Source organism: Drosophila persimilis, unplaced genomic scaffold, assembly GCF_003286085.1.
Source record: "Drosophila persimilis strain 14011-0111.01,24,50 unplaced genomic scaffold, DperRS2 tig00000676-arrow-arrow-pilon, whole genome shotgun sequence".
Lineage (NCBI taxonomy): Eukaryota > Metazoa > Arthropoda > Insecta > Diptera > Drosophilidae > Drosophila > Drosophila persimilis.
The window spans coordinates 318,188-341,490 of record NW_020825332.1 but is presented as its reverse complement, the minus strand read 5'-3'; the positions used below and the strand labels follow the sequence as shown (position 1 = coordinate 341,490).

The following is a 23,303-nucleotide window of genomic DNA, read 5'->3' as shown; positions in this document are numbered from 1 at the left end:
CTATTTTTTGTTAAAACAAATTACTTCTTTTATATGTTAAAAACGTCGGACGTTGATGTGGGCGGCGAAATGGAGAGAAAAATTTGTAGCGCAGACAGTGCTCCCTTGAATCCGACGCTAGAGACAAATCAACCGCATTCGGGGCCCATCGACACCGATTTCCTGCGTGCACGGTCCCAACGCCTCGCGGCCCGTCTGCACCAGGCTTGCCGAGAGATGGAGTTGCAGTCGAAAAGTGCAAGTAACTTTACGGGCATCAACGCATCACTGCCATCAGATATGTGGTGTAGTCCTACAGCACCACCTATTGAACAGCCGTCACAGACGGCACGCTCCGCAGGCTCCGTTATGGTCGGGGCTTCAATTCCAATGAACGTGCAATATCACTTGCCAGGACCATCTAACACTGCGGCGCCGGAGCAGATGCCAATGCATACAAATCCGCCCCAAGTGGAGGCTCATATGAAGCCAGCCTGTTCGATAGCCAACTCGACAGCCCAACAACCTGTTAAGCAAAGAAAATTGTCTAAGCGAGCCCTCAGGGAGGAGGTAACCGCTCTACAGGAGCTAGTTCAAAAGATTTCATTGCTGTCTCCAGATGTCAATGCGTACGCGGCTCGCCTCATTCGCCAAAGTGATGTGCTGGCGCAGCTGGATTGGACACCCCCTGATGACAAGGGCCGACAACAGGTAGCTATGTCTCCACAATTTAATCGTCGCCAAATGCCCCAGCGTATTGGCGGTGGCAGCGACGTTAATCGAAGGCATCAGCACGGGAATGAGGAACCCAAACGACGCGAGTCGGAGGTGTCAAGCGCAAGCAGCAACAGCACCACAACAAACAACAAGCAAAAAGCGACCACACAAGAAGCCAAATCCGCACGGAAGCGCAAAAGTAAGAAACGAGACGCGGCGGCAGGTGAAAACACTAAAACACAGTCATTAAAGACCGAACTGGAGGCGATGCGCGCGTATATCAACACGATTGTTCGGAACTACATAGGTGCGGAGCACAAACTTCCAGCAAGTTTGAAATTTACTGGGGACTTTTCCGACCTGGAGGCCCATGCGCAGCGCCTTGCAAAAGAAGGGCTTGGTCGCGTCGTCGAGGATGAAATTCGAGTAAATCGCAAAAACAATAAGCAGGCGTTTATCACAATGTCCACTGATCGTGAAGGTCTCGAGCGTGACGGTATTGTACTGTTGCCAGTGGCTCGACGCTACGCCTTCGAAGGGGATACGGTGCGTGCCTTCGTTTTAAATGTTGGCGCTCAATCCATGACCCTCGGTAAGTTTCTTTTTCCACAAAAGACAAAGTGAAACCCTGCAACTGATTAACCGCTTTCCACTGACAGCCGAAGACGAGGAGTTCTCTGAGGAGACCGCGTCACAGGACTCGGACGCCGATGCTGACAATGTTGTCGTAATATCGTCAGACAACTGCCCCAAGGCGTTCGTCATAGGGATTGTAAAGCAAACCGAGCTTCGCCAAATTGTCGGTTCTATATCGTTTACCAATCCAACGGAGCTTTCTAAGGGTCATTTGTTTTACAAGTTTCGCCCCTTCGATCTGCGCCTTCCGATGGTCTACATACCGGAAGAAACCTGCAAGATGCACATAGGAAACAAACAGCCAGCTGAAGTGTGTGGCCTGCTCTACTTAGCCCACATCCTCGAGACTGACTGCAATGGCCACTGTATTGCGGAATTGATTCAGCCAGTGGGCCGCATTGGTAATTTGCCGGACGAAATCAAGGCCATTATGATCCACAACAACTTGAGCGATATAAAACCTTTCGAGCAACGATTTAACGACATGTTCGTAAACCACATTCCTCCGGGGAGCACGAAAGATCTAGACAAACGTCAGGACTTGCGGAAGAAATGCATATTTACCATAGATCCACTGACTGCGCGTGACCTGGATGACGCAGTCTCCATTGAGCAGCTGGGAGATAACGAGTATGAGATCGGCGTGCACATATCTGACGTGTCTCACTACCTTGAAGAGGACTCCGAGTTGGACAATATCGTCAAAGAGCGTTCCACGTCAATCTATCTGGCAAACGAAGTTATCCACATGCTTCCGCAAACGCTCTGCATGCGCTGTTCTCTGCTGCCTGGTGAGGATAAGCTTGCGTTTTCGGTGTTTTGGCGTATGGACAGAAACGGGGTGCAGCTGCAGGAAAAGCCCCGGTTTACTCGCACCATTATTAGGTCCTGCACTCAGTTTGCCTACGAGCACGCCCAGAAGATCATTGATAATCCGCACGAGCGCTTCACTGAACACGATTTCCCCACCGTCCTGAACGGCTTTCAAACCAGTGATGTAGTAAAGCGAGTGCTCTGCCTAAATGGCATTGCGAGCTCGCTGCGTAAAGCACGCTATGAAAAAGGGTCCATTAGTTTCAACAATCCCAAGCTGCGCTTTGTCCTCGATCCAATCAGTGGCGAGCCAGAAGACTTTGAGGTGGAGATGCAGAGAGAGGCTAATCGCATGATAGAAGAGTATATGCTTTTGGCCAACCAGGCTGTGGCGCGGTTTATATACGACGCGTTCCCGGAGATTGCCGTGCTTCGCAATCACCCGCCGCCGCTTATGAAGTCACTAAAGGCATTGCGGGAGAAGTTTCAGACCTTGGGCTTTAATTTGGACTACAGCTCTTCCAAGGCCCTTCAACAGAGCATCATAAGAATGTGCCAAGAGGCCCCCAATCCCCTTGCGATGAGCTTCTGCCTCAGTCGCCTGCTGATGAAACCGATGGCAAGGGCTAAGTAAGTGACGCTGCCGTTTTGACTCTCAATACGTTTGACTCTGAACTTTACTTTTCAAATTGCAGCTACTTTTGCAGCGAAGGAAGAACTGAGCCGGCCGATCTCTGGCACTACGCCCTATCTATTCCTATCTACACCCACTTCACCAGCCCGATTCGTCGCTATCCCGACGTAATGGTGCATCGGTAATTGCCGTACATTTCCATGTTTTCCTTTGCTTTGCATAACTCTGTATCTTCTGTTCTAGTCTACTGGCAGCTGCGCTTCACTACTGCCCACCCCCGTGCCGTACTCCCGCAGATCTGCACTCGCTAATAAAAATTGCGAACGAGCGCAAGTACAATGCCAAAAATGCAGGCGACGAGTCGTGCAACTTGTACTTCAAGCGATTCGTGGGCAACAAGCAGCGAGTCCGCATGACCGCTGTGGTCATGGAAATATACCAGCACATGATGAATGTAGTTACCCTGGAATCGGGGCATGTTATCAGCATTAACTACAAAACGCAGAAGGTTCTCGTGAACGCACAGAATGCGCCCAACTTTATATTGATCGCCGAGCTCAACGTGAGGCAGACGCCCCGCAAGTTGCAGTTGCTTTCCGTGATACCCATTTACCTTATGATACGGGACAACAAGTTGACTGGGTTTCTGCATATCGAGAGCCAGCATCCACTGAACGCGCCCAAAAATCAGCTAAGCGGTAAAAACAAGCTAAAGTCGCTACACAATCAGCAACAACGATCGACCAACTGTGACACTGCCAACAGTTTACGTCCTACTACCTCAAATGTTGTTGGGTCTCAAGCACAAGCGCAGGTCCACCACCAGCAACAAAACCTGGCGCGCATACGCCAGCAACAGCAATACCACCCAAATTCACAGCAGCGGATCTATAGCATGCGGCAAAACAGTCTATAATTATACTTTTATAGTATATAATTTACTTTTTTGGCCGCAGTCGCTAACCAAACATATCTGATCCGAAAGTTTCAGCCAAAACTTATTCATACATATTCAAACATAGCTAGGCGAAAGCTAGGCCTAAATTAAATCTGTGATGCTCCATCTACTTATTCATAGCACATTCATATCTAAGTGAGCTCTATAGAAATTATTGAGTTGTCTAAATTGTAAAGCTTTTAGAAAACAAATTCAAATTGCAGAATATCCCGAACAATAAATCAAAATCAAACAACTGTCAGTACCGTATCTCGTACGCACGTACGGTACGCATAATACACAAAGAAATTATACAAACAAATTCATTCTCGTCCGTCCGGTTTTCCCGCACTCTCAGTGCAAATAAACATTGATCTCTCAATACTGGTTTATCGATTCAGAAGTAAATAAAATGTTCCTTTTGCCAGTATCGCCCTATAATAATACTCCTTACGTGTATACATGTGTATGTACATATATAATAATATTAAAAGCATGAGAGAGAAGAGAGAACCCTCTTTGTTATGGGCAGAGGGTAAATATATGGATGGATCGGATCGGATAAGGTGTACGCTTATAAATTCCCCATCAAGCTTGCTCTGATTCAGACCTGTCATAGTTTCAGAGTCAAGCACACAACCCGCTGGGCGCTGGTCTTGTCTACAATGGAAAATATCCGTCTATTGGGTGGGTTGTGTCTTATCTGTTCGGCAGCAACTAAGCGACAAAACCATACATTCTCCTCCTAGGCATTGCGCTGCTGATTGTCGGCCTCTCGGCCTATCCTCAGTCCAGCAACGAGCTGGGAGTCGGAAACCCCTGGCTGGCGTCGCCGCAGCAACAGCCGGAAAGTGGGGGCACAACAACGACTCCACAACCCACTACCCAGTCCCCGCAGTACCTGGCCTGCTTGCAGTCGTGTCCGGCGACCAGCGAGTACAATCCCATCTGTGGCAGCGACAACGTGAACTACTACAATGGAGGGAAATTCGACTGCGCCGTAAGATGTGGTCAGAGTAAGTGGAAATGACTGATAATCGCACCTGATCAAAAGGTCATGAGTTCCCATGAAACGCATGTAGATATCCGACGGATACATTTGGGAGCTTGTCGGAATACATAGAAGCCCCACCAGCCCCCCCGGTTCCCTGCCCAGATGAGGCGAGAATAGATGTGGCTGGATATAACCCTCAAAATGTAATTTTGCAGCTTTCTACGAGTAATAAAACAGTCGATCCATCAGTGTCGTAAGCATATGTATAAAAACGTAATAAAATCTCGCGCTTGTATCTGTGGCATGTGAAAGGCCGACCCCAACTCAAACGCAATCTGAATCTCAGTCTCAGTCTCTAGAGCAGTCGCAATCGCGCCGTTTGTCTGTTTAGTACGACATTTTAACGGCGATTTCTTTCGACAGAATGTCGTGGTTCGGTGTGTCCTACATGTGCAGTAAGTCTGATACGCACTATCTCTGTAGAAATGAAAACACCAGTCGATGATCGTTCTTACAGCTCTTGTGGCATTGATCTGGCAGGTCGGGGTGCTGGCAGCGCCCGCCGACAACCACAATCCCAAGTCGCAGGTAGCGTACATCAGTAGCCAGTCAATTGGTACCCCCAACGCATATCCGAATATTGTGCCCATCACTCGGCCCCCTCTCGTGAGTCAAACAGCTCCGCCGCCACCTTTCAACTCGAAGAACTTTGCATATAATCCGAAAACGCAAACATGGACCCTTATAGCCCCTGGCGATCCCCAACCAAATGACGAGACGCTTGTTTGGAATCAGGCCAATGACAAATGGCTGACCAGCTCTCGCTAGGCGTTCAACATTCAAGCAATCAGGAGTGGTGCACTCATAACCTAACTATTTCTGTTCTTTAATGGTATATCAAAGTAAAACTGGAAACATTTCTTTAGACACTCGTCCAATCTCATCGGTGGTAATGGCGGCTTTGACAATGTGGGTCCGTGCTGGTCGACTGGCTCTGGCGCATGCGGCAGAGCTCATCAGCACTGTAGTTTAATTTGCGTGTGGCGTTCTCTGAGAACTGCTCGAATTTCGTCATCAGATCCCCCAGCTGAGCCTTGAGTGCTTGCACCTCGATACGTAAGTCACTCAGGGCATTCGTGTGGTTCTTCAGGTTGACCGTCACCTCGTGCTCCTGTCGAAGCTGCTGCGGGACATTCGTGGCAGACCGAGGACGTAGCAGCTCGTTCATATGGGAGAACTGCTGTGACGGCTTATTCTGGGTCGTGTCAGCCGCGTCTCTCTGCGGCTGGGGGCACTGCTGCTGGCGCTGCAGACTGCGACTGAAGATGTTGTAGTTGCTTTCGAACTGACGACGCCGGAGACTCTGATTCCTGTCACGCCTTTCGGCCACCAGTTTGTATATATTAAGCTTGATGTTCTCGGGTAACTGGTTGTCACGCGGATCGTTGGGTCGAAATGCGAACTGCAGCTTGTCGCGAGAGGTGCTCAACAAGGCACTCCGCTTGCAAAGCTGGATCAGATGGGCAGGCGCATTCCTTAATAGTCGCGAAAAGAAGAGACTCTCTAAGCGCGACACAAGTTCTGCCTGTCTCACCTGGCGGTCCAGTGAGGCACTGACTTGCAGTCCTTGGATGTCACTGACAGCCAAGCCCACCATCAAATTGGTTAGAATCACAGTGACCAGCAGGACAAAGGATAAGAAGATTATGTGGGCGGTGACGGGGAACTTTACGGCGTAGTCCCCGTAGAAAATGTCTTCAAACTCCAGCTCGCCGGACATCATAGTAATAGTCTTCAGAAATGACCATGTTATGTTCTCAAAGGCTGGGTAATCATTGAAGAGCACAGCGAAGCTTAGCCCGAAGGCCACAAACAGGCATATGTAGGCCAACATAAATTTCCCAAAGTTGACAGCCACTAATGTGAGTATATAAATGAGTTAATGAGTTCCAATAGTGCAGCTTAAAGGAAAATATTTTGGGTACAGTACAGACCTTTGGTAAACATTTGAACGTAAATTCCAAATATGGGAAAGCGACCAACCAACATCATCAGCTCCAGCCAGACTAGGAGGATGACCACTGCGGCCACATGGTGCTGCCATATAGGGACCGCCCTCAAGTCACCAGTACGCACGATCTCCGGGGACTGGGGGGAGGAGATAAGTGGGCGGTTGATGGGTAAAACGATTGGCTAGGGAGTTAGTTCCGACGAACACGTACCACACAGAGAAACACTCCAAAGACAATTGACCACTGAAGCCAGTTTTCCCAGTATTTCGCATACCCGTGGAGGCCGTGCGCCATCTGAAACAACTCCTTTCCGAGCAGAATGCAATTTAGTACGATTACAAAGTAGCAACTTGTGGAAATATAGCCTGGAGCTATGCAAGTCGCCCCGTCCTTGCAGGAGCGTGCAAACACTCCAATCACGTACAGGGTGAACAGAAGCACGAAGATGGTGTGATAGGCAAGACTCATTAGAAAGAACTTGCGGATGCGGCGCCACTTGAGGAAAAGGAACGTCTCGCAGAGTGGATGCATCAATATGCGCTTTTGCCCGACCTCTATCAGCGCGAGCAGCATCTCCGTCTCGCCGCGCTCCATCGATCGGCTGGGAACCAAGGGCTGAAAGTCAAGATAGATCTGGCAGTCCACATTGCCAAGCTCGTGATCGTAGGCCTTGATCGAAGAGCTAAATTTGTTCATTAGTTTCGGAATTATTTCGGGAGTGCGTCGCACTATGAACGACAGCGCTGAGACACGTCCATCGGTGCGGGCGGTCACATCGGCTCCGTGTTCTGTTGAAAGAAAACTGCATCAGTTTGCGCCCAACTTTTGTACCATGTATCGTTCCATTTCTGGGAGACGATAATTCAAATTGCCACTTGCCAATCAACGCAAAGACACAGTTGCTGTACTCATTGAACGCTGCAGCGTGAAGTGGGGTGAATCCGAAATGGTCAGCCTGCAAAGTCGTGGGGTCATCGTCAGGGATTGGATTGATGAATTCGGGGAATATTCGTTACCGTTACCCACCTTATTAACGTCCGCACCCGCGGTCAATAAAGCGTAGCAGCAGTCCAGGCAATCGGACTTCTTCACGATGGCTGCGTGCAGAGCCGTTCTGCCCTCACGGTAAGTGGCATTCACATTCGCGCCGTATGATATAAGCAGATGGACAGTAGCGATCGACTGCGTGAGACAGGCTATATGTAGTGGCGTTTGTTGGCTGGCATTTCGGCAGTCGACATCTGCTTTGTGTTCCAAGAGAAGTCGCGCGCAGTCGACGTAGTCGTTCTCTGCAGCTGTAATTTAAAAAAATGGATACACCATCCAATTATACCTCTTAGATGTCTCTGGGGGCCAGATTGCTTACCCAAGTGCAACGCCGTGACTTTTCCTTCATAGAACTGCGAGCGAACATCGGCATGGTGGCTGAGGAGTAATTGAACGCACTTGGTGAAACCTAATGCACTGGCCGTATGCAGGGGTGTCTCGGTGTACACCTGAGGGGTGTTCGGATCCGCTCCATACTTGAGTAAAATTTCGACGCAGTCTACGGCGTTCCCATCTATGGCGTAGTGCAAGGCAGATAGTTTCTCGATGCCGATGTTGATGTTCGCCTTTCGACGCAGCAGCAGGAGAATGCACTCAACGCTCTTGGAACTGAGGCGAGAACATTTTAGTTACACACATGTGTACACACTCTGTGGCTGGAGGTTAGTATTTGGTGCGTAGTGGATGCATGGATGCATGGATGCATTTGGATGGAGAATATTTTTGTCGTTAGACCAGCCCACGCATGAGAAATACTCACACATTAGACCTCCCCGCCTCTTTCCCCGCAACTCACCTGGCAGCGCAATGCAGCGGCGTAACCTCCTTTCTGGCATCCCATCGATTCGGCTCAGAGCCGCGATCGAGCAGTACCTTCGCAATCGGAGCATTTCCTCGAAAGCAGGCAAAGTGCAGGGGTGTACGACCCCTGTTGTCGGTGGCATTCGGGTCGGCATTGTAGTGGTTCAGCAGATACACAATGTTCTCCACACTCCCGTATATTGAACAGCAAATCAGAGCCAGATTGCATTCGCTGGAGTCGGGAATCAGTTCTGGGATGTGATGGGAGGGGAAGACGATACGTCAGACTAAGATTGGTAGTGCCACGGGTATTCCCACTTACCCAAAATGCATCCCGTCTTTACCATATCCAAGACGTGCTTGGCATTAGGCATTGCACACAATGTACGCTCAATTTCTTGCGGGCGCCACAAGTTCTGGGTTTGTTGCTGGCGGTCGAAAATCTTCTGCGCCTCTTTGCTGAAGTCCGCATCAAAGTTGGCTTCACTCGAAACGCTGCTTTTGTCGAAGAGCAGGTCAGCGTCCTGGTCGGCCGCCTGATCGCTCTCCGAGTTCCATTTAAGATCATTTTCCTGCCAAAACAAACAAACCAATTAACGGATGTTTGAGGCACAGATGAGTACTTTTCTGATGAGAGGAGGGATGGGCATGGCATGGCATGTCCGCATCACTTACGATTATCGAGAAGCGCACGTTCTCCATTTTTCTCGGGCCCACTTCTGTCAGTTGTTATTTGTTTATACTCTTGCGGCCAGGCCAATACAATAATAAACGTTCGCTTTCGACTGACCGACCGACCAAACGAGAGGCTGGCTCCAGCTGTCGGCAATTTGGTGTTCTTGCTGCCGCTCCCTGTACGCCTCGTGGGGTCATCTATTTATTCTTGCGAATGAATAAATCGGCAATTAATCAGAGCACGCAACTAATTATACCCTTGCCATCTTTTCTGACCCTTATTGGCAAGATCTTGTAGGCCAGCAGGAATATTGTTGTACACGGGCGTCGGTGGGTGCCTCTTCTGTGATGCGATCAAGCGAGGGCGTGAAGCAATTTTGTTTATTTGAAACTTTTCAAAATATCCAACTGTTCCCTCGCACCACTGGCAATGTGTGCTAATTTTTCACATTCACGGGCGTGCCTTTGTTTTTCGTATAGATTTCTTTTTCCGTGACCGGCGCCAGCGAGGTGCGAAAGTGTAGTGAACGTTCGTTTCGAGACTCCAATTGCCATCCAGCCTCTCATGTACTCATGTTCTCGTGCATATATCTTTACGTGAGTACGAATGAATCTTTGCTGATATACAAATATACAAATATATATGTATGCAACTTTACACCGATCGCAGCTAGCTCTAGCATATTTTCGAAAAAGATGTTTAACACGAGTTGAGTCCATCAATTCAAGCCGCGCCATGGCTTTTGAAAACGATAGTTCTCCAAACCTTACTATCGCTAAAAAGTAGATGCAGCCCTGCCCAGGTATGCTTTTCGATACCTACAAAATGCAACCCAGAGCCCCGATATTTTAGAAATGTCTGCCTTGCTTCGCGAAATTTTGGGGTGCAATTTTTAAAACTAATTTCCCGACGTTTCCCTGATTCACGGAAAATCAGGTTTATATCCGTGCTTCCTACCGGCAAATAGGTTCCTTTAAAGTCGCTTTTAACCCTCCAAGCCAAAGGCCCTGCTGGAAAATGGATCCCATCCCAGGTACTACCAACGCCGACGTCGCGTAGCAATACGTTTCGCTGCTGCGAGCAAAACTATAAAAAGGTTGCTGCGCAGCTCGCTCGTTACAGTTATCTGGTGTGCGTTGCAGCGATACGTCATAGTGTTCGAAAATTAGGCAGCAGTAAAGGTGTGTGTGTGTGTATACCAAATTTTTTTCTTGAATCACCTGAATATACAAATTGAAAAAGTATCAAAATGGTTGCATACTACGACGAATGCGACGCTGCAGAAAATCCCAAAACATTAACAGATTGGGTGCGTAATTTTCGTTTAAAACGCGTCCAAATGCGTCGCAAATTAAGAGGTGCTGGCAGCGACCTGCGCGTGAACGCCATTTTGTCTACGGCTCTACTCCACGCCGAGCACGAACTGCGTAGAAAGCAGCAGGAAAGATTTAGTCGCTGGCTAGATATCCAAACCAAGTTTGTGCCACATGGTAAAACGCATTGTGGTAGTGACGCTGAAGCTGAAGCCAATGCCAAAATAGGGGCAGAAGCAGAAGAGTGCGAACGACGCGAAATCGAAAATAATTTGTGGAGGGGTGAGCTAAGTGGCCTCGACAATTTTATGCGCAGCCTTAGTAGCACCAGCCACAACGCCAGCAACAACGGAACCCGTAGCAGCAGCTACATGAAAAACAACAACCAACACAACTGCGCTGCCATTGCCGTGAGCAGTTAGAAAGAGACAAATATAGTCGGCCATGTTTTGTGTGTATACATGAAATGGAAGAGGAGAACAGCACCATGTTCGAGATTCATCTGTCGAAATATTTTTTCCTCTGTCGCTTTAGATATATTTGTTCATTTGTTAAATTAGTTTTATTACGACAACCCAATTTCTCATTTGCAGTCGCAATCATGTGCAAGGCTGTTATAGATTGTAATGAAATAATGAAGGATTGGAAGAGTGTGAGAAGACGATGAGCAAACGGCCTTCAATTCATTGAAATGGTGTGAGTCATTGGCGCTGCTTCATGAAATCCATGCTGAACGCCACCAGAAAGAGGCTTTGGTTCAGGATTCACACTCGGTTTGTAAATCAGTATACTATTACCACCTATTTAAGTTATGTAGCTTCATACTTTCGAACGAAAATGAGAGGGGCGTGAACATCGCAGTATATCGCGAACATCTTCATAGGCGACATTTTTCCGAAAAACATGAAAAAGACAAAGAAACTCACACACGCAATCGCGCTACATACACACGCACGCACACAAACGTTTCCTTTATTGTGTGCGTATACCTGTGAATTTTCTGTACACCATTTCTTTTGTCCGATTGTGGCTTTGAATAATGGCCAGCAACGTCATCTCTAAGAATGAAAAGTCAACGTTAAAGCTGATTCATATTGAATCTGTGGCGAGAAAACAACAAAGTTAGACACAACGCGATGATACTGCGGTCACGTGAAACAACAACTTTAATTTATATATGTACATATAGTAAGCAAACAGAACTGATATTTGATAAATTATAAAATAAAACTATTGTATTACAAATCAATCAATTTTAAAATCAATCTTGCCTTTATTATTCACTCAAATTTGTCGATAAGCAAACCCCTTTCCTCTCTCCCGTTTGTCATAAACCTCTGTCTATAATCGATTTTGTTTTCCAGTTTCCTGCTCCTCGATACGTTAATGGCAACGATGAGGAGGAATGGAATACTTGAACAAGCAACCACAACGTCAACAGCCTGAAGCTGAAACCGAAACCCAAACGAAATGCCTTAAAATGGCTTATAAAGAAGTTACGTCGATCGACGATGGTTTGTTATTGAGTTACTGAGTGAGTCTTCACGTCTGTCCGTGTCTTCCCCAACCTCAACGCTTGGCAGCGAGTTCCGTAAACCAGCCGATGGCCGATTCTACACAGATCGCCGGAGCAGCGAGCAGCAGCAGCAAACACCACCGAGTCTCCCCTGCATGACATGCCAATGCCACAGGCAGCTGACAAAGAACAATGGGGACAAGGCGGAATTGCGAGCGGCAGCAGCTCCAGCTCATCAGCTTACGTGTGATTGAAGCTCTCGTGCCCATGTCGGTGCTGAATTCACCAGCTACCACGACATTTCTACATAGAACGCTTCGCAGTTGCTGACCACACCACCCACCCATCCACACAGATACACGGTATTTGGTATATCAGCTGCGAACGAAAAATATTGCTTTTTGAACAGATTTACAGCGAAAAAGCACCAAGGAGTAACAATCATCCAGAAACTAAACTCCCACTGTCTTCGAACCCTGCAAACCCGACGCATCGGAACTACGCCGCAATCTCTAAATTTCAGCCATCTAAAATACATCGCCGTCTTCGGATCTCGAGGGACAGGGACTTCAGTTGAATTCTCGCATGTAAGCCGTATGGGATTTTTCTTGTGATTAACACTTGAATTGCAGCCATCAGTATTAGCCAAGCGGTCGCCCATATTGACATTCTTAGTGTATGCTGTGGTACTCTGCACGCTCAGCCCGTCCTGTTTCACTTGGGGAGTTTGCGTAATCTCTTAGGAGTAGAGTGTGAATATCGTTGGATCTCTGCTCTTTTACCCACTGATTTTGCAGATAAGATTTGGACCCTAGCCTGTCGTACCCGATACTCTGTACTTTCCTAACCATTGGGCTATTGTAAGGCCGATTTTAATATTTGTAGCGATGCGTCACAGTCGAACTGTTCCTGTGAGTGTCTGGTGCCAGCAAAGTTTCTTCTCCATTCGCGCTCCAAATGTTGGACATCTTTGAGAGGAGAGCGGCTGCCAACCAGCTAAGAAATAGTATCTTTGTCATACACAACACACACACACACACGCACACACGTAACTCAGTTTGTTGTCTGGGAACAAGCATCACTTTTCGTTTACTTTTGCAGCAATGTGGCGCAGTTGAGCGGTACCTGCGTGCATGTGCTGTGCATGGAGCGTGTGGGGACGAGGATGCGATAATTTGAATTGGTTTCTTGAATGTCACAAGTCTACGACCTCCGGCAGCAGCAGTCGATGGGATAAATAACAAAGCGTAACTGGTCTTTGAACGAAATTCGAACAAAATGCTTCTTTTGTTTCAAATTCTCTTTTAGCACATATGCATGTAGCTTTTATGAGCCAGATCCTACAGCTCAACCAACAACTAAAGGTAGCTGGGAAAACGGACCCCCTCTCCTTACGACACGGACATGATTCTACTTCCGCTTCTACGATTGGTATGGGCACCCATGTTCTCGGATATTTCGTTCTTCTTGTAGATTTGCATAGATACATAATCCTATACCGAATCATTCTGAAACTGAAGAATTCGTCGTATGGACGGACAGGAGTCGTTTCGCAATCGCTTATCCTATCCGATGTGGTGGAAGATCCAGACACAAGACTCCAGACATCAGACACCAGACAGTTACAAAAGCTAAGACATTGCAATCGAAATCATTTCTTTCATATTTTGTAGAAATATGCCGCAGTTGAACAGTGCCTGCGCATATTGTGGTGTGGACTGTCCGAAAAAGGACTAGATGCAAGGAAATTTCGTTCAAGTCTGCGAGGGGTGGTCCGCCCAGCGTCCGCCCAATGTAAATCATTTGAAATGTGGAACAAAATCATTCTTTATTTTTGTAGAGTTGTGGTTGCAGTAGACCGTGCCTGCCCACGTCTACAACTACTCGTTCGTATTGTACAATCGAAAAAGCATAGCCTGGGAATTGCCATCGAAATCAAGAAGGAGCAATCGACAGCTTCAGACAGAGCCATATGTATACTGGCTGTATACTGGATTGTCAGTCACAGTCACAGTTACAGTCACGTTACACCCGTCACACAGCGTTGGGAGCCCAGGAGAATAAGCGTTTTTACTAAAGTTCCCCTCTCTTCTTTCCCACTGAAAAGCGCCTCATATTAATGTATTCATTACAGTGCTGATACCAATCAAAAAATCGCAATGGTCGTGGGATGATCCGATCCGATCACACAGTTAAACTTACACGTGCACTTTCGCCTGTTCTGATTACCTACCGTGTACATGTAGCAAAATTTCTTGAGGCAATGGGAATCAAATGCCAACTTGAAAGCAATAACACCAACACTTAATCGACCGCAATCCAACATCCATACAACACGTCGAATTTGCATTGACTCGAAGCTAAGCTCCCTATCGACTCGAACAGCAAGGTCAGGTCTCTCAATTCAAATAGAACCGTTTGCACCTGTTTTTCAGCTTGTGAGAAGGTGAGGCAAGGATGGAGTGTTTTATAGAAGCAACTACGTTTTGGCTTGTTTGACTGGTCGGCTGCCTTGGCACATAGGACCCTCTACCCCTCTACAGAGTGAGAACTTTTAGCGGTCTTAAATTTCCTTTGCACTTCTTGCAGCGGTGTTTCACAGTTGATTGTTCCTGTGCGCATCGACTAGGTAGAAACGACACGAAACGAAACGAAAGGCAACAGCTTTGGAGTGGACAAGCTAGCGAGGGACCGGGACCGGGACCGGTCAGTTTCCAGTTTCTTGTTCTACACGGCACTCCTAGCAAGTCTTGTGTCTGCGACTGTGCCTGTGCTGCTGCTAATCGTTAAAGGGAATCAAAAACGATGCATCAAGTCCATCCATTAAGGCTTGTCTCAAGCAAGCAAGCCAGCAAGCATACTATCGCCACAACGACAACTGCTTACATTTCACCTAATGCTAATGCTAAATGCACAAAACGAGCAGAATACATCGAGAGAACATCGAGTATAGCAGCAAAACGCAAACAAGCAAGCAAGCAAGCAGCAAGGCTGTCCTGTCTCGTGCGCCTACTTTAAAATTAGATGTAAACTTAACGTTTCTACATTACAGCCAAGTTGTCTGCCCAAAATGGGCCGCTTGTGTCTCTACCAAGGGTGCACCAAGGCGCTTCCTAGCACACAACCTGTCGCCGACCGAATCAATCAACGCTCAGACGAGGCTAGACCAAGTTCAAGATTGCCGACTACCGCCTGCCGCTGTCCAAAGCACGGGCACGGGCCATGGCACGAGCACGAGCACGGGCGTCGAGAGCGAGCTGGAGACAGTCCTGCGAGCGATGTGCTAGCCTAAGCACGTAATGCAATTGGCACCGCACAGAGATGTGCGTTCGGTCCACGCTAAAGGGAAACAAATGCGTTTGGACCGAGAGCCGCTACACCGCACCATCACCAGCATTCGCTGAAGAAGTGAGCTGATGTGTTGTCGTTGTTACAGGGCTGCTGCCTGCAAGTACGCTACGGGCATCCTAGCGTCGTCGTCGCTAATTAATTGTCACTTTCAGCGTTGTATTTGAATAACATCCGGACAGATCAGCAGCTAACGACGCGTAGCCAGTCGTTTATCGCAAACGGGAACCAATTGCGATTAGTGTTCAAGCATCCGAAACGGAAGAAATGCAGCAGCCACAGTTCAGCCTGTCAGAGCTTGACGCAGATTTGCAGATCTCAGGAGAGATGAAACCGCTTTTCAACGGGTTGTCGCTTCATTTGTACTTTCCCTCCCGTAGGTAGTCCAGAATTAGAGGTACCCATATTCATCGCAAAAGGGAATCAAATGCGATTAGTGTTCGAAGACCGAGCTAGCTAGCCAATGACTACGCTACGCTCCGCCAGTTGAGCCCTTAACTCCTGGCCCTACGATCCAACATACCGCAAAAGGGAATCAAATGCGAGATGGTACTACAGTCGAGCTCCCCGTTGAGCTCCTGGTCAAATTCTTTACTTCTTCAGCACAGCGATCGTAAAGGGAATCCAATGCGATGTACAGCGACAGCGGCAGGCAGGGTCCCAAGGCCCTAAAGGTATAATAGCAGTTTTGTTGTTGGTGCATGTACGCTTTCCAGGAACGAACGACTATACACCCCACATTCCCACATCCACATAGGAGTCAGAAATAATGCCCTGCTAGGTCCAGATCCACGGCTGTGCTCTGGCCCACTCCACTTGTATTGCCGCGCGCCTTCCTGCACACTCGTCACGTTGGTCTCAAAGGGAATCCAAGAGACACGCGCCCGCGGTACAGGCAACTTAAACACACTCTTCTTTTGTTTTAGTTTCCTTCCAAACTCTCATTACAGCTACTCGTAGGCGTATGTAGGCGATGTTAGCGCAGCTCCTAAAGACTCATAAAGAGCGAGACTATTCTAGGCCCACGTCCAGGATCCAGACTGCATTTGTAATGCAGTTGTTAGAGCTATCAAATTATGTTCTCTTTAAATACCTTGCGTAGATAATGTTAATGTTTTGTTGCCTTTAAATTTGTTTTAAATTTCTTATGTAAGATGTTATGTTATACTGTGACATGTAAATTTAAAAGCCATGGCTGTAGCAGACTTCCCCTGAAGAGTGCAACCGGATATCCTTCCAAAGGCTTTTGGAGCGGTCCATGTCGCACCTAGACGTACCAGTTGTTGCCGCAGGGAACATTTGAATGGGAGGACCACGACTTTTATAGATCAATGGCAAGATCCATGGCAGTGAGGAGTGAGGAGTGGGAGCAGCAGCATACAGAGGACATACATTTTCAATCTTTTGATACCTTCGACCTTGTACTACCTTCGAGGCATTCCTTCATTGGCCTCTTTGAATCATCTAATCGCATCCTGTGTGGACTCAAGAGGCGCACTAAACGACTGGGAGTGCACGCTATTGATCATTTTCGCTACGAGAACCGGCTAAGAGATATCTCTGGGAGCCGAGCCTTCTTCTGTTCAATTCGACATCGCCAGTGGCTTCTGCGATCGCTTTCTGGAGCAGCATATTGACTGGTCCAAGATCTGAGATGCAGGCCACATATCATTATCCTGAACACTTCCATCGACCTGCACCAATAACAATTCCGTACCAATTCGTTCCTCGTACCACTGGCTTGGGATGGCTTGTTGACTCTGCTTTAATGACATGATACTGATGACAACTTCAGACCGTTCTCCAACATTTGCCCCTTCTTCGCAACACTGCTGCAGTTGGACACGGTGATCGCCAACGCCATCGCCATTGCCATTACCATTACCACCGTTGGCGGTGGCATGTGGCATTCACTTATCGCTTCGCTACTGGTCGCTTAACTAATGTGATGTTGACGCTTAACTTTGCTCTGTGAGGACCCTTCGTGAGGAGAATTAGATTTTGTTCGTGGATTGCAAGTTTCATTTAATTCGGATTTGACTGCAGCGTGGGATTCAATATGCACAACGACGGCGTGGTGAGATTCCAAATCGACGGCGGCGAGGGATCCCGACTTACACATGACGGCGGCGATGGATGGATCCGAACTTCAAGACTGCGGCGTGGGATAACCATTTTGCTGCGTGGGATTTTGGCAAGGGCTCTATGCGCCAAGCGCTGTGATCATGACTGCGGCGTGGGAACTGGAGGGAGGATTGAATTGACGGCGGCGTGGGATGTGGTTGCTGACGGCGGCGAGGGATGTGGCTGCTGACGGCGGCGAGGGAGCACTTGACTGCGGCGGGGGAGATTTTGACTGCGGCGTGGGAGCGCTGGACGGCGGCGAGGGATCCGCTCCACTTCGGCTTAGAAAATCATCGGTGGTATTCCAAAAATCTTGGCGCAGCGTTAACTTATGCAATCACAATATAATTTATTCGATGGTTCAAAGCTGATATACTTGATGATGCCGTGATCACCGTCCCAAAAATATCCGCACCCCTGTCTAAGCCAAGCCCATTTATGGAAAATTCATCATTTCTACACACATACATTTTTATTTAACACTTCTGGAATACCGGAAAGCAACCAACATATTTTTACCGATGGTCCAATTAACTGATCGCCGGAACGCAATGGCAGCGAAATAAAATGTTTTTTGAAAAAATTTAAGTCCAAGTGCTTTATTCATTTGGGGGAGCCTATCATCGTCTATCATCCTCTTCGTTTAGTAAACCAGATTTGCATATGGACTAGAGGAATACGGCTTGCTGCCTGGCGCAAGTGGCAGTCTCGTAGAATTGCTGGATAATGCCAAGGCCAAAGAGCCATTGTGGTTGCTCGCCACAAGCGCTGGACTCGGACCCTGTGTTGACGATGAGTTGCCAACAAGTGTATTATTGTCCGCTAGAAAGATACCGGATGCTGATCCATCCCATAGAGATGACGTCGGCACTTGGCTTGGAAGCCCCTCTGGAGGATATAAAGGTATAGTTCCAGGTGCCGAGCTAAGGTAGGTCTGATTGGTGTACAGCCATGTTTGGTTGTGAACAGGAGACTGGGAGGGCTGTCTAAAACCAGGCTGGTCATTTTGCAATTGCCACGTTTGGTTGTGAGCAACAGGCACGGTAACGTTTCTTGGAGACGATACACTCGATGTATTATTCAATCTTCTGGCTTGGCCCAACCGTGTGTGATTCGACGCCACATGGTGCGTGTGTGCTGGCGTTAGGCGAGTGGTGTTCGCTCGTCGATGCACTTGACTGTGATGGATGACCCGGGCAGGAGCCACGCCTTGAAGTTGGACGTGGCCAAGTACCAAAGCTGCGTTAGAAGAGGATGTTAGAAGACAAAAAACGCAAACAAGTAGTTCCATACCAAAGGTCAATGCGATTTGATAAGATGTTGGCATCTTCATATGTGTGCTCTGCTCGCTGTGAAAATCTGAGTCCAACTGACTCGTGCTGGAGCTTTCTAGGGGCCAGATCGGCTACAATGGGGTGTACCAACCCCAGGTTATCAGCTTGTGTACATAATGTACGTATGAATTTATATTCACAACAAAATGTGCACAGCAAGACTGTTTCAGAGTCGATAGCTTCGATAGGTTCCGCTGGTAAGATCGACTTTAATGATTCTCCCCAACAGATCTGTACAAATTTCTAGAATCCTTAGATGGAATCATAGGATACGTATGTCTCCTTGGCATATAGGGACGGAGTGAGAGGAGGATCCCACTTGTCAATCAGCATGGCACATGGTGATTCCCCAAGGACGTCGTTTTAGGGGGGTCGAATCGTATCCTATTTATTTATTACCGATTGTTTTTCTACATATTATTTGAGGACATGCTTACATTTGAATATATGTATATAGCGGGAAAATACCGCCATATCGGCATATGACTGTGAACTTGCAATCGATTTCAGTCGGATAAGGGTATTTCTACGATCACAGAAGCCAAGGCACTCCCAGATCGGGCTACAAATATAGGAGAAACCCAGTTAGGTATGACTAGGATAATATCCTTCCGTTCGTCACAAAAAGGTGTGGCACGCCCTGAACAGACAAGAAATGGCGGAGGAAAGTAAGTATGTATGAATGAGTGGGCAAAATATCCTTGATCCTTGACAAGGAATCCTTTGGGGGTGTTCCCCCGATCACGAAAAGACATTCCACAGCCCGATCGGCTGCCGTGCAGAAGAAACCAGTATTTTATTAATATGCAAATCCCAATCTTCGGAATATCTCAGCTAAACAGGGCCAGATCGGCGAAGGACCTACCTTCCCAGGATCGTGGGGATCCATCCTGTCGATTGGCATCAAAATCCCGACCTCGAAAATGAGGCCGATTTTTGGCAAATTTAATGATGTAACCATCATGATTTTTTGCGAAAATCGTGAGGACATGGATGTCCTTCTTTCTGGTGCCAATCGGTTGGCAGGACTCTCCCCATCACAAAAAGACATGCCGCGACCCGATCGGCCCACAAATAGTCGAGATATAGCGTGCAGAAGAAACCAGTATTTTACAGATACGCAAATCCAAATCTTCAGACGGCTATATCTCAGACAAATAGGACCAGATCGGTGCAGGACCAACTCTCCCAGGACCGCGAGGACCAAAACTGTCGAACGGCTTCGAAATCTCGACTTCGAAATCGAGGCCGATTTTTGGCAAATTTAATGATGTAACCATCATGATTTTTTGCGAAAATCGTGAGGTCATGGATGTCCTTCTTTCTGGTGCCAATCGGTTGGCAGGACTCTCCCCATCACAAAAAGACATGCCGCGACCCGATCGGCCCACAAATAGTCGAGATAGAGCGTGCAGAAGAAACCAGTATTTTACAGATAAGCGAATCCAAATCTTCAGACGGCTATATCTCAGACAAATAGGGCCAGATGGATGCAGGACCAACTCTCCCAGGACCGCGAGGACCAAAACTGTCGAACGGCATCGAAATCTCGACTTCGAAATCGAGGCCGATTTTTGGCAAATTTAATGATGTAACCATCATGATTTTTTGCGAAAATCGTGAGGACACGGATGTCCTTTTTTCTGATGCCAATCGGTTGGCAGGACTCTCCCGATCACAAAAAGGCATGCCACGCCCCGATCGGGCCATAAATAGCCGAGATATAGCCAAAGAAAAAATGCTAATTTAATCGGACGTCAAACGACGAAAACGAGGAAATTTCAGACCGAGGTACCAGGCCAACAGAAAATGCTAGAAAGCAACTGAGATTTTGTTTGCCCCCAAACGTATGCAACGAGAAATTTAAGCTGCAGAAGTTCCCTTCTGCCGATATATGTTCGCCTGGTTGCCGGGTATGAAATTTCCTCGTTTCCGGCCATTTTAGTCGCAAGTCGAGGGTTGTTGTTGTACAACAATTGACACAAATTGACAACAACAACAAAATAAAATACAAATTAAGTGGTGTTTTGTTGTTTTCTCCGTTAACTGTGGGCCGATCTGGGCATGCCACGTCTCCTCGTAATCGGGAGAATGTCCCGGATCCCTTGAGCCCAGATTGACTTCAAGGAACATAAGGATACTTTTTTTTAGACGCTATTTTCGAATAGATCGCTTTATTTATTCACTTTTTCTCGTCCCATCTGGGAGTGTCACGCCTCCTTGGGATCGGGGGAACGCCCTTGATGCAGTCCTTGTCAAGGATCAAGGATATTTTCACCGGTTATACATACACACATATGTACTTTCCTTCGTTATTTCTCATCCGCATGCCAACTCGATCTGGCCAAAAACACGTAATTAAGAGTTCTAATTATTTTTTAAATTTTATCTGTAATTTTAATTTATTTGATTGATCTAATACGCTAAGCTTTTGTGGCCCGTAAGCACTTTTGATGTCAGCCGCGTGTCATTTGAAAAAGACCCTCACAGCTTCCGCGTCTCACGATTTGAATATCTGAGGAATAATTGGGATGCGAGCACTGCGTAAACACATTCGAGTATGGGAAACATTTGGCAAACTCACCGGCACCACAGAATCGAGCGCAGTTGAATTTCTGCTCATTTAAGTAGAGCTGCATGTTGCTGCCACAAATGGGATTGTACTCGGGAGTAGTGGGGCAACGGCCGAAGCAGTCGAGGAATTGTGGCGTCACAGGCGGAGGTGTGACGAAAGGTGTGATAGTGCCTGGTACCCGTACATTGTTGACCAGTACCCAGCTTGGCCCAGAGCCAGGAACAGAGCCTGGTGTTGTCCCCGATGACTGCTGGCCCAACGGGCTTGGTGTTGTTTGAAAGATAAGCTGCCCAGCCCCCAAGTGAGTGGCACAGACTAGTAGTACGATTGTTTTGGGAATCCAAAAGCCGATCATCTTGAAAGTCCCGTAGGCTTTTAGCTCGTCCGCTGCTCTGGCGACACTGAAAACGTTTCCGTCCAACAAGCTGCATTTGGAATGACAACAATACGAGTTTACCAAACTGCCGTCTCTGGTAATTCCAGTTCTATGAGGCAATCGTCAATACCCCCGTCAGTCTACGCTTGTGTGGCGCAGGTCGGCGATAACCTAAGGCAGATCTACCACAATCCCCAATTCCCCGATGCGCTAGAGTGAGGTGAGGGAAAATCCAGTTCTAGTTTAGAGCGGCCTGGTGATTCATTCATTCTGGGCAAATACAAAGCTTAGCCTATTACAATAATGTTATACGGCACTGCTGTTATGCGCGGCCCTGGCATCGAGAAGGTCGGCGAGACGTACTGCATAGATTGCTCCAGTTTCCGATAGCTCGTCTGGATACCCAAAAGCCCAATGGAAGCTGCCAAGCAAAACAAGACGTTAACAGTTAACGTTGCTGTTCGGTTAAGCTTACAGTTGGAAGTGCGTGGCACTGCCGGCTCCCCCTTTTTCCCTTCCAAATCCTTGGCACTTGGTTGTGCCACGTCATAGTCATAGTCCGGACTCACTGTTCTCTGCAGACATTTGCCCATGTGTGGGCCCCGGCGGGAGCGTCCACAGCGGCATCTAGAGAGCAGGCTATTGTACATCTCCGGCGACACAAAGCGCGATTCGCCCTTATTGTCATGAACAAAAGGGCAGAGCTCTGCAAAACTATGCTCTTGTACTCTTGTCCAAAAAAAGCACTAACTAGTGCACCATAAGTACCTTGCAGCTTGAGTTGTCCCTTCAGCTGGGAGTCAATCTCATTCTGATGGTAGAACCTATTGGTGGCATTGTCGGAGATCTGATGCCACACCTCTGGATAGTTGCGTCGCGACTTGTGCTCCATGCGCACCTGCTCCTTGCTTGAGTGTTTATTCAATGATTAACTTATGGGAAATACAATCTTTGATATACTCGTACTCACAGTTTCCCAATTACCTTAGCAGGATCCATCTGACTTTCTCTCAAGGTCCCCAAGACACTAACTAGCTTGTTCGATGGCAAATTATTTGTTTACTATAGCAACGAGATGTCGTCACGAAAACAAGAACGATAACGATAGGTAACATATATGAATGTTGTATATAATCAATATTCTCATTTATTTAAATCGCATTACTTAATAAATTTTAGTAGAAATATGCATTTACATTTTTAAATACTTGTAGCTAATGTTCGCGCGCAGCTATACGTGTTGTATATCTGTTGGGACACACAGTTGGGCGAAGGTTCGTTAGTCGTGTGTCTCTGTGTGTGTGTTGCTCCCCTTCCCCTTTCCCTTGCCCTTGCCGTTTCCCTTTTCTCCCCTTTTATACAAACTCGAAATTGTTCACTTTCAGTGCCTAGCTATTTGTTTTAGTACTGATTCGTATGCTTTGATTTCTGTTTGCTTAACCGCCGTAGTAGCTCTTATTTCAAAGTATAT

The 23,303-nt window shown here is 47.4% G+C and overlaps 8 protein-coding genes and 1 long non-coding RNA gene across 10 annotated transcripts; 5 read left to right on the top strand and 4 right to left on the bottom strand.

Moving 5' to 3' along the window:
- The first annotated feature begins 2 nt into the window (after positions 1–2).
- LOC6601094 (DIS3-like exonuclease 2) lies at positions 3–4,200 on the top strand. The gene is made up of 4 exons (XM_002026023.2): positions 3–1,288; positions 1,356–2,775; positions 2,841–2,960; positions 3,023–4,200. The coding sequence occupies exons 1-4, from the start codon at positions 34–36 to the stop codon at positions 3,693–3,695; spliced, it is 3,468 nt and encodes a 1,155-aa protein (XP_002026059.2). The 5' UTR covers positions 3–33; the 3' UTR covers positions 3,696–4,200.
- Positions 4,201–4,326: 126 nt separating this feature from the next.
- LOC6601095 lies at positions 4,327–5,039 on the top strand. The gene is made up of 3 exons (XM_002026024.2): positions 4,327–4,403; positions 4,466–4,732; positions 4,799–5,039. The coding sequence occupies exons 1-3, from the start codon at positions 4,382–4,384 to the stop codon at positions 4,837–4,839; spliced, it is 330 nt and encodes a 109-aa protein (XP_002026060.1). The 5' UTR covers positions 4,327–4,381; the 3' UTR covers positions 4,840–5,039.
- A 41-nt stretch (positions 5,040–5,080) lies between these two features.
- On the top strand, positions 5,081–5,639 carry LOC6601096. The gene is made up of 2 exons (XM_002026025.2): positions 5,081–5,165; positions 5,228–5,639. The coding sequence occupies exons 1-2, from the start codon at positions 5,135–5,137 to the stop codon at positions 5,536–5,538; spliced, it is 342 nt and encodes a 113-aa protein (XP_002026061.1). The 5' UTR covers positions 5,081–5,134; the 3' UTR covers positions 5,539–5,639.
- Positions 5,632–9,762, bottom strand: LOC6601097 (transient receptor potential channel pyrexia). The gene is made up of 9 exons (XM_002026026.2): positions 9,246–9,762; positions 8,893–9,142; positions 8,566–8,821; positions 8,089–8,378; positions 7,749–8,017; positions 7,602–7,677; positions 6,933–7,510; positions 6,705–6,858; positions 5,632–6,627 (listed from the first exon to the last, which is right to left on the bottom strand). The coding sequence occupies exons 1-9, from the start codon at positions 9,270–9,272 to the stop codon at positions 5,651–5,653; spliced, it is 2,877 nt and encodes a 958-aa protein (XP_002026062.1). The 5' UTR covers positions 9,273–9,762; the 3' UTR covers positions 5,632–5,650.
- A 502-nt stretch (positions 9,763–10,264) lies between these two features.
- Positions 10,265–16,623, top strand: LOC113566353. 2 transcript variants are annotated; one of them, XR_003409066.1, is made up of 3 exons: positions 10,265–10,279; positions 11,153–11,332; positions 11,924–16,623. It is a non-coding gene; the product is annotated as an uncharacterized LOC113566353 (long non-coding RNA). The 2 variants fall into 2 exon arrangements; XR_003409065.1 differs by lacking the exon at positions 10,265–10,279 and adding an exon at positions 10,368–10,427.
- LOC6601098 lies at positions 10,434–11,146 on the top strand. Its single transcript, XM_002026027.2, has one exon. It carries the CDS (start codon positions 10,496–10,498, stop codon positions 10,979–10,981), a length of 486 nt encoding a protein of 161 aa, XP_002026063.1. The 5' UTR covers positions 10,434–10,495; the 3' UTR covers positions 10,982–11,146.
- Positions 16,624–18,000: 1,377 nt separating the features above from the next.
- Positions 18,001–18,954, bottom strand: LOC113566351. Its single transcript, XM_026991631.1, has 2 exons — positions 18,841–18,954; positions 18,001–18,786 (listed from the first exon to the last, which is right to left on the bottom strand). The coding sequence occupies exons 1-2, from the start codon at positions 18,878–18,880 to the stop codon at positions 18,191–18,193; spliced, it is 636 nt and encodes a 211-aa protein (XP_026847432.1). The 5' UTR covers positions 18,881–18,954; the 3' UTR covers positions 18,001–18,190.
- A 2,298-nt stretch (positions 18,955–21,252) lies between these two features.
- LOC113566352 lies at positions 21,253–21,853 on the bottom strand. Its single transcript, XM_026991633.1, has 2 exons — positions 21,466–21,853; positions 21,253–21,396 (listed from the first exon to the last, which is right to left on the bottom strand). Exons 1-2 carry the CDS (start codon positions 21,809–21,811, stop codon positions 21,338–21,340), a joined length of 405 nt encoding a protein of 134 aa, XP_026847434.1. The 5' UTR covers positions 21,812–21,853; the 3' UTR covers positions 21,253–21,337.
- A 237-nt stretch (positions 21,854–22,090) lies between these two features.
- LOC6601099 lies at positions 22,091–22,939 on the bottom strand. Its single transcript, XM_026991632.1, has 4 exons — positions 22,803–22,939; positions 22,601–22,740; positions 22,308–22,538; positions 22,091–22,253 (listed from the first exon to the last, which is right to left on the bottom strand). The coding sequence occupies exons 1-4, from the start codon at positions 22,829–22,831 to the stop codon at positions 22,120–22,122; spliced, it is 534 nt and encodes a 177-aa protein (XP_026847433.1). The 5' UTR covers positions 22,832–22,939; the 3' UTR covers positions 22,091–22,119.
- Between the last annotated feature and the right edge of the window lie 364 nt (positions 22,940–23,303).

Bases quoted from the DNA above. Each gene is read 5' to 3' on its own strand.
- LOC6601094 (XM_002026023.2), top strand. From the start codon at position 34: ATGTTAAAAACGTCGGACGTTGATGTGGGCGGCGAAATGGAGAGAAAA. The intron at 1,289-1,355 runs GTAAGTTTCTTT...TTCCACTGACAG, and splicing joins CGCTCAATCCATGACCCTCG to CCGAAGACGAGGAGTTCTCT. The intron at 2,776-2,840 runs GTAAGTGACGCT...TTCAAATTGCAG, and splicing joins AAACCGATGGCAAGGGCTAA to CTACTTTTGCAGCGAAGGAA.
- LOC6601095 (XM_002026024.2), top strand. From the start codon at position 4,382: ATGGAAAATATCCGTCTATTGG. The intron at 4,404-4,465 runs GTGGGTTGTGTC...TTCTCCTCCTAG, and splicing joins GGAAAATATCCGTCTATTGG to GCATTGCGCTGCTGATTGTC. The intron at 4,733-4,798 runs GTAAGTGGAAAT...AAACGCATGTAG, and splicing joins CGCCGTAAGATGTGGTCAGA to ATATCCGACGGATACATTTG.
- LOC6601096 (XM_002026025.2), top strand. From the start codon at position 5,135: ATGTCGTGGTTCGGTGTGTCCTACATGTGCA. The intron at 5,166-5,227 runs GTAAGTCTGATA...TCGTTCTTACAG, and splicing joins CGGTGTGTCCTACATGTGCA to CTCTTGTGGCATTGATCTGG.
- LOC6601097 (XM_002026026.2), bottom strand. From the start codon at position 9,272: ATGGAGAACGTGCGCTTCTCGATAATC. The intron at 8,018-8,088 runs GTAAGCAATCTG...TTTAAATTACAG, and splicing joins AGTCACGGCGTTGCACTTGG to CTGCAGAGAACGACTACGTC. The intron at 7,678-7,748 runs GTGGGTAACGGT...ACGACTTTGCAG, and splicing joins CGGGTGCGGACGTTAATAAG to GCTGACCATTTCGGATTCAC.
- LOC6601098 (XM_002026027.2), top strand. From the start codon at position 10,496: ATGGTTGCATACTACGACGAATGCGACGCTGCAGAAAATCCCAAAACA.
- LOC113566351 (XM_026991631.1), bottom strand. From the start codon at position 18,880: ATGAAGATGCCAACATCTTATCAAATCGCATTGACCTTTG. The intron at 18,787-18,840 runs GTATGGAACTAC...CTTCTAACGCAG, and splicing joins TCAAATCGCATTGACCTTTG to CTTTGGTACTTGGCCACGTC.
- LOC113566352 (XM_026991633.1), bottom strand. From the start codon at position 21,811: ATGATCGGCTTTTGGATTCCCAAAACAATCGTACTACTAGTCTGTGCC. The intron at 21,397-21,465 runs GTGAGTTTGCCA...ATTATTCCTCAG, and splicing joins CGCTCGATTCTGTGGTGCCG to ATATTCAAATCGTGAGACGC.
- LOC6601099 (XM_026991632.1), bottom strand. From the start codon at position 22,831: ATGGATCCTGCTAAGGTAATTGGGAAACT. The intron at 22,741-22,802 runs GTGAGTACGAGT...TAAACACTCAAG, and splicing joins GCTAAGGTAATTGGGAAACT to CAAGGAGCAGGTGCGCATGG. The intron at 22,539-22,600 runs GTACTTATGGTG...ATAGTTTTGCAG, and splicing joins GGGACAACTCAAGCTGCAAG to AGCTCTGCCCTTTTGTTCAT.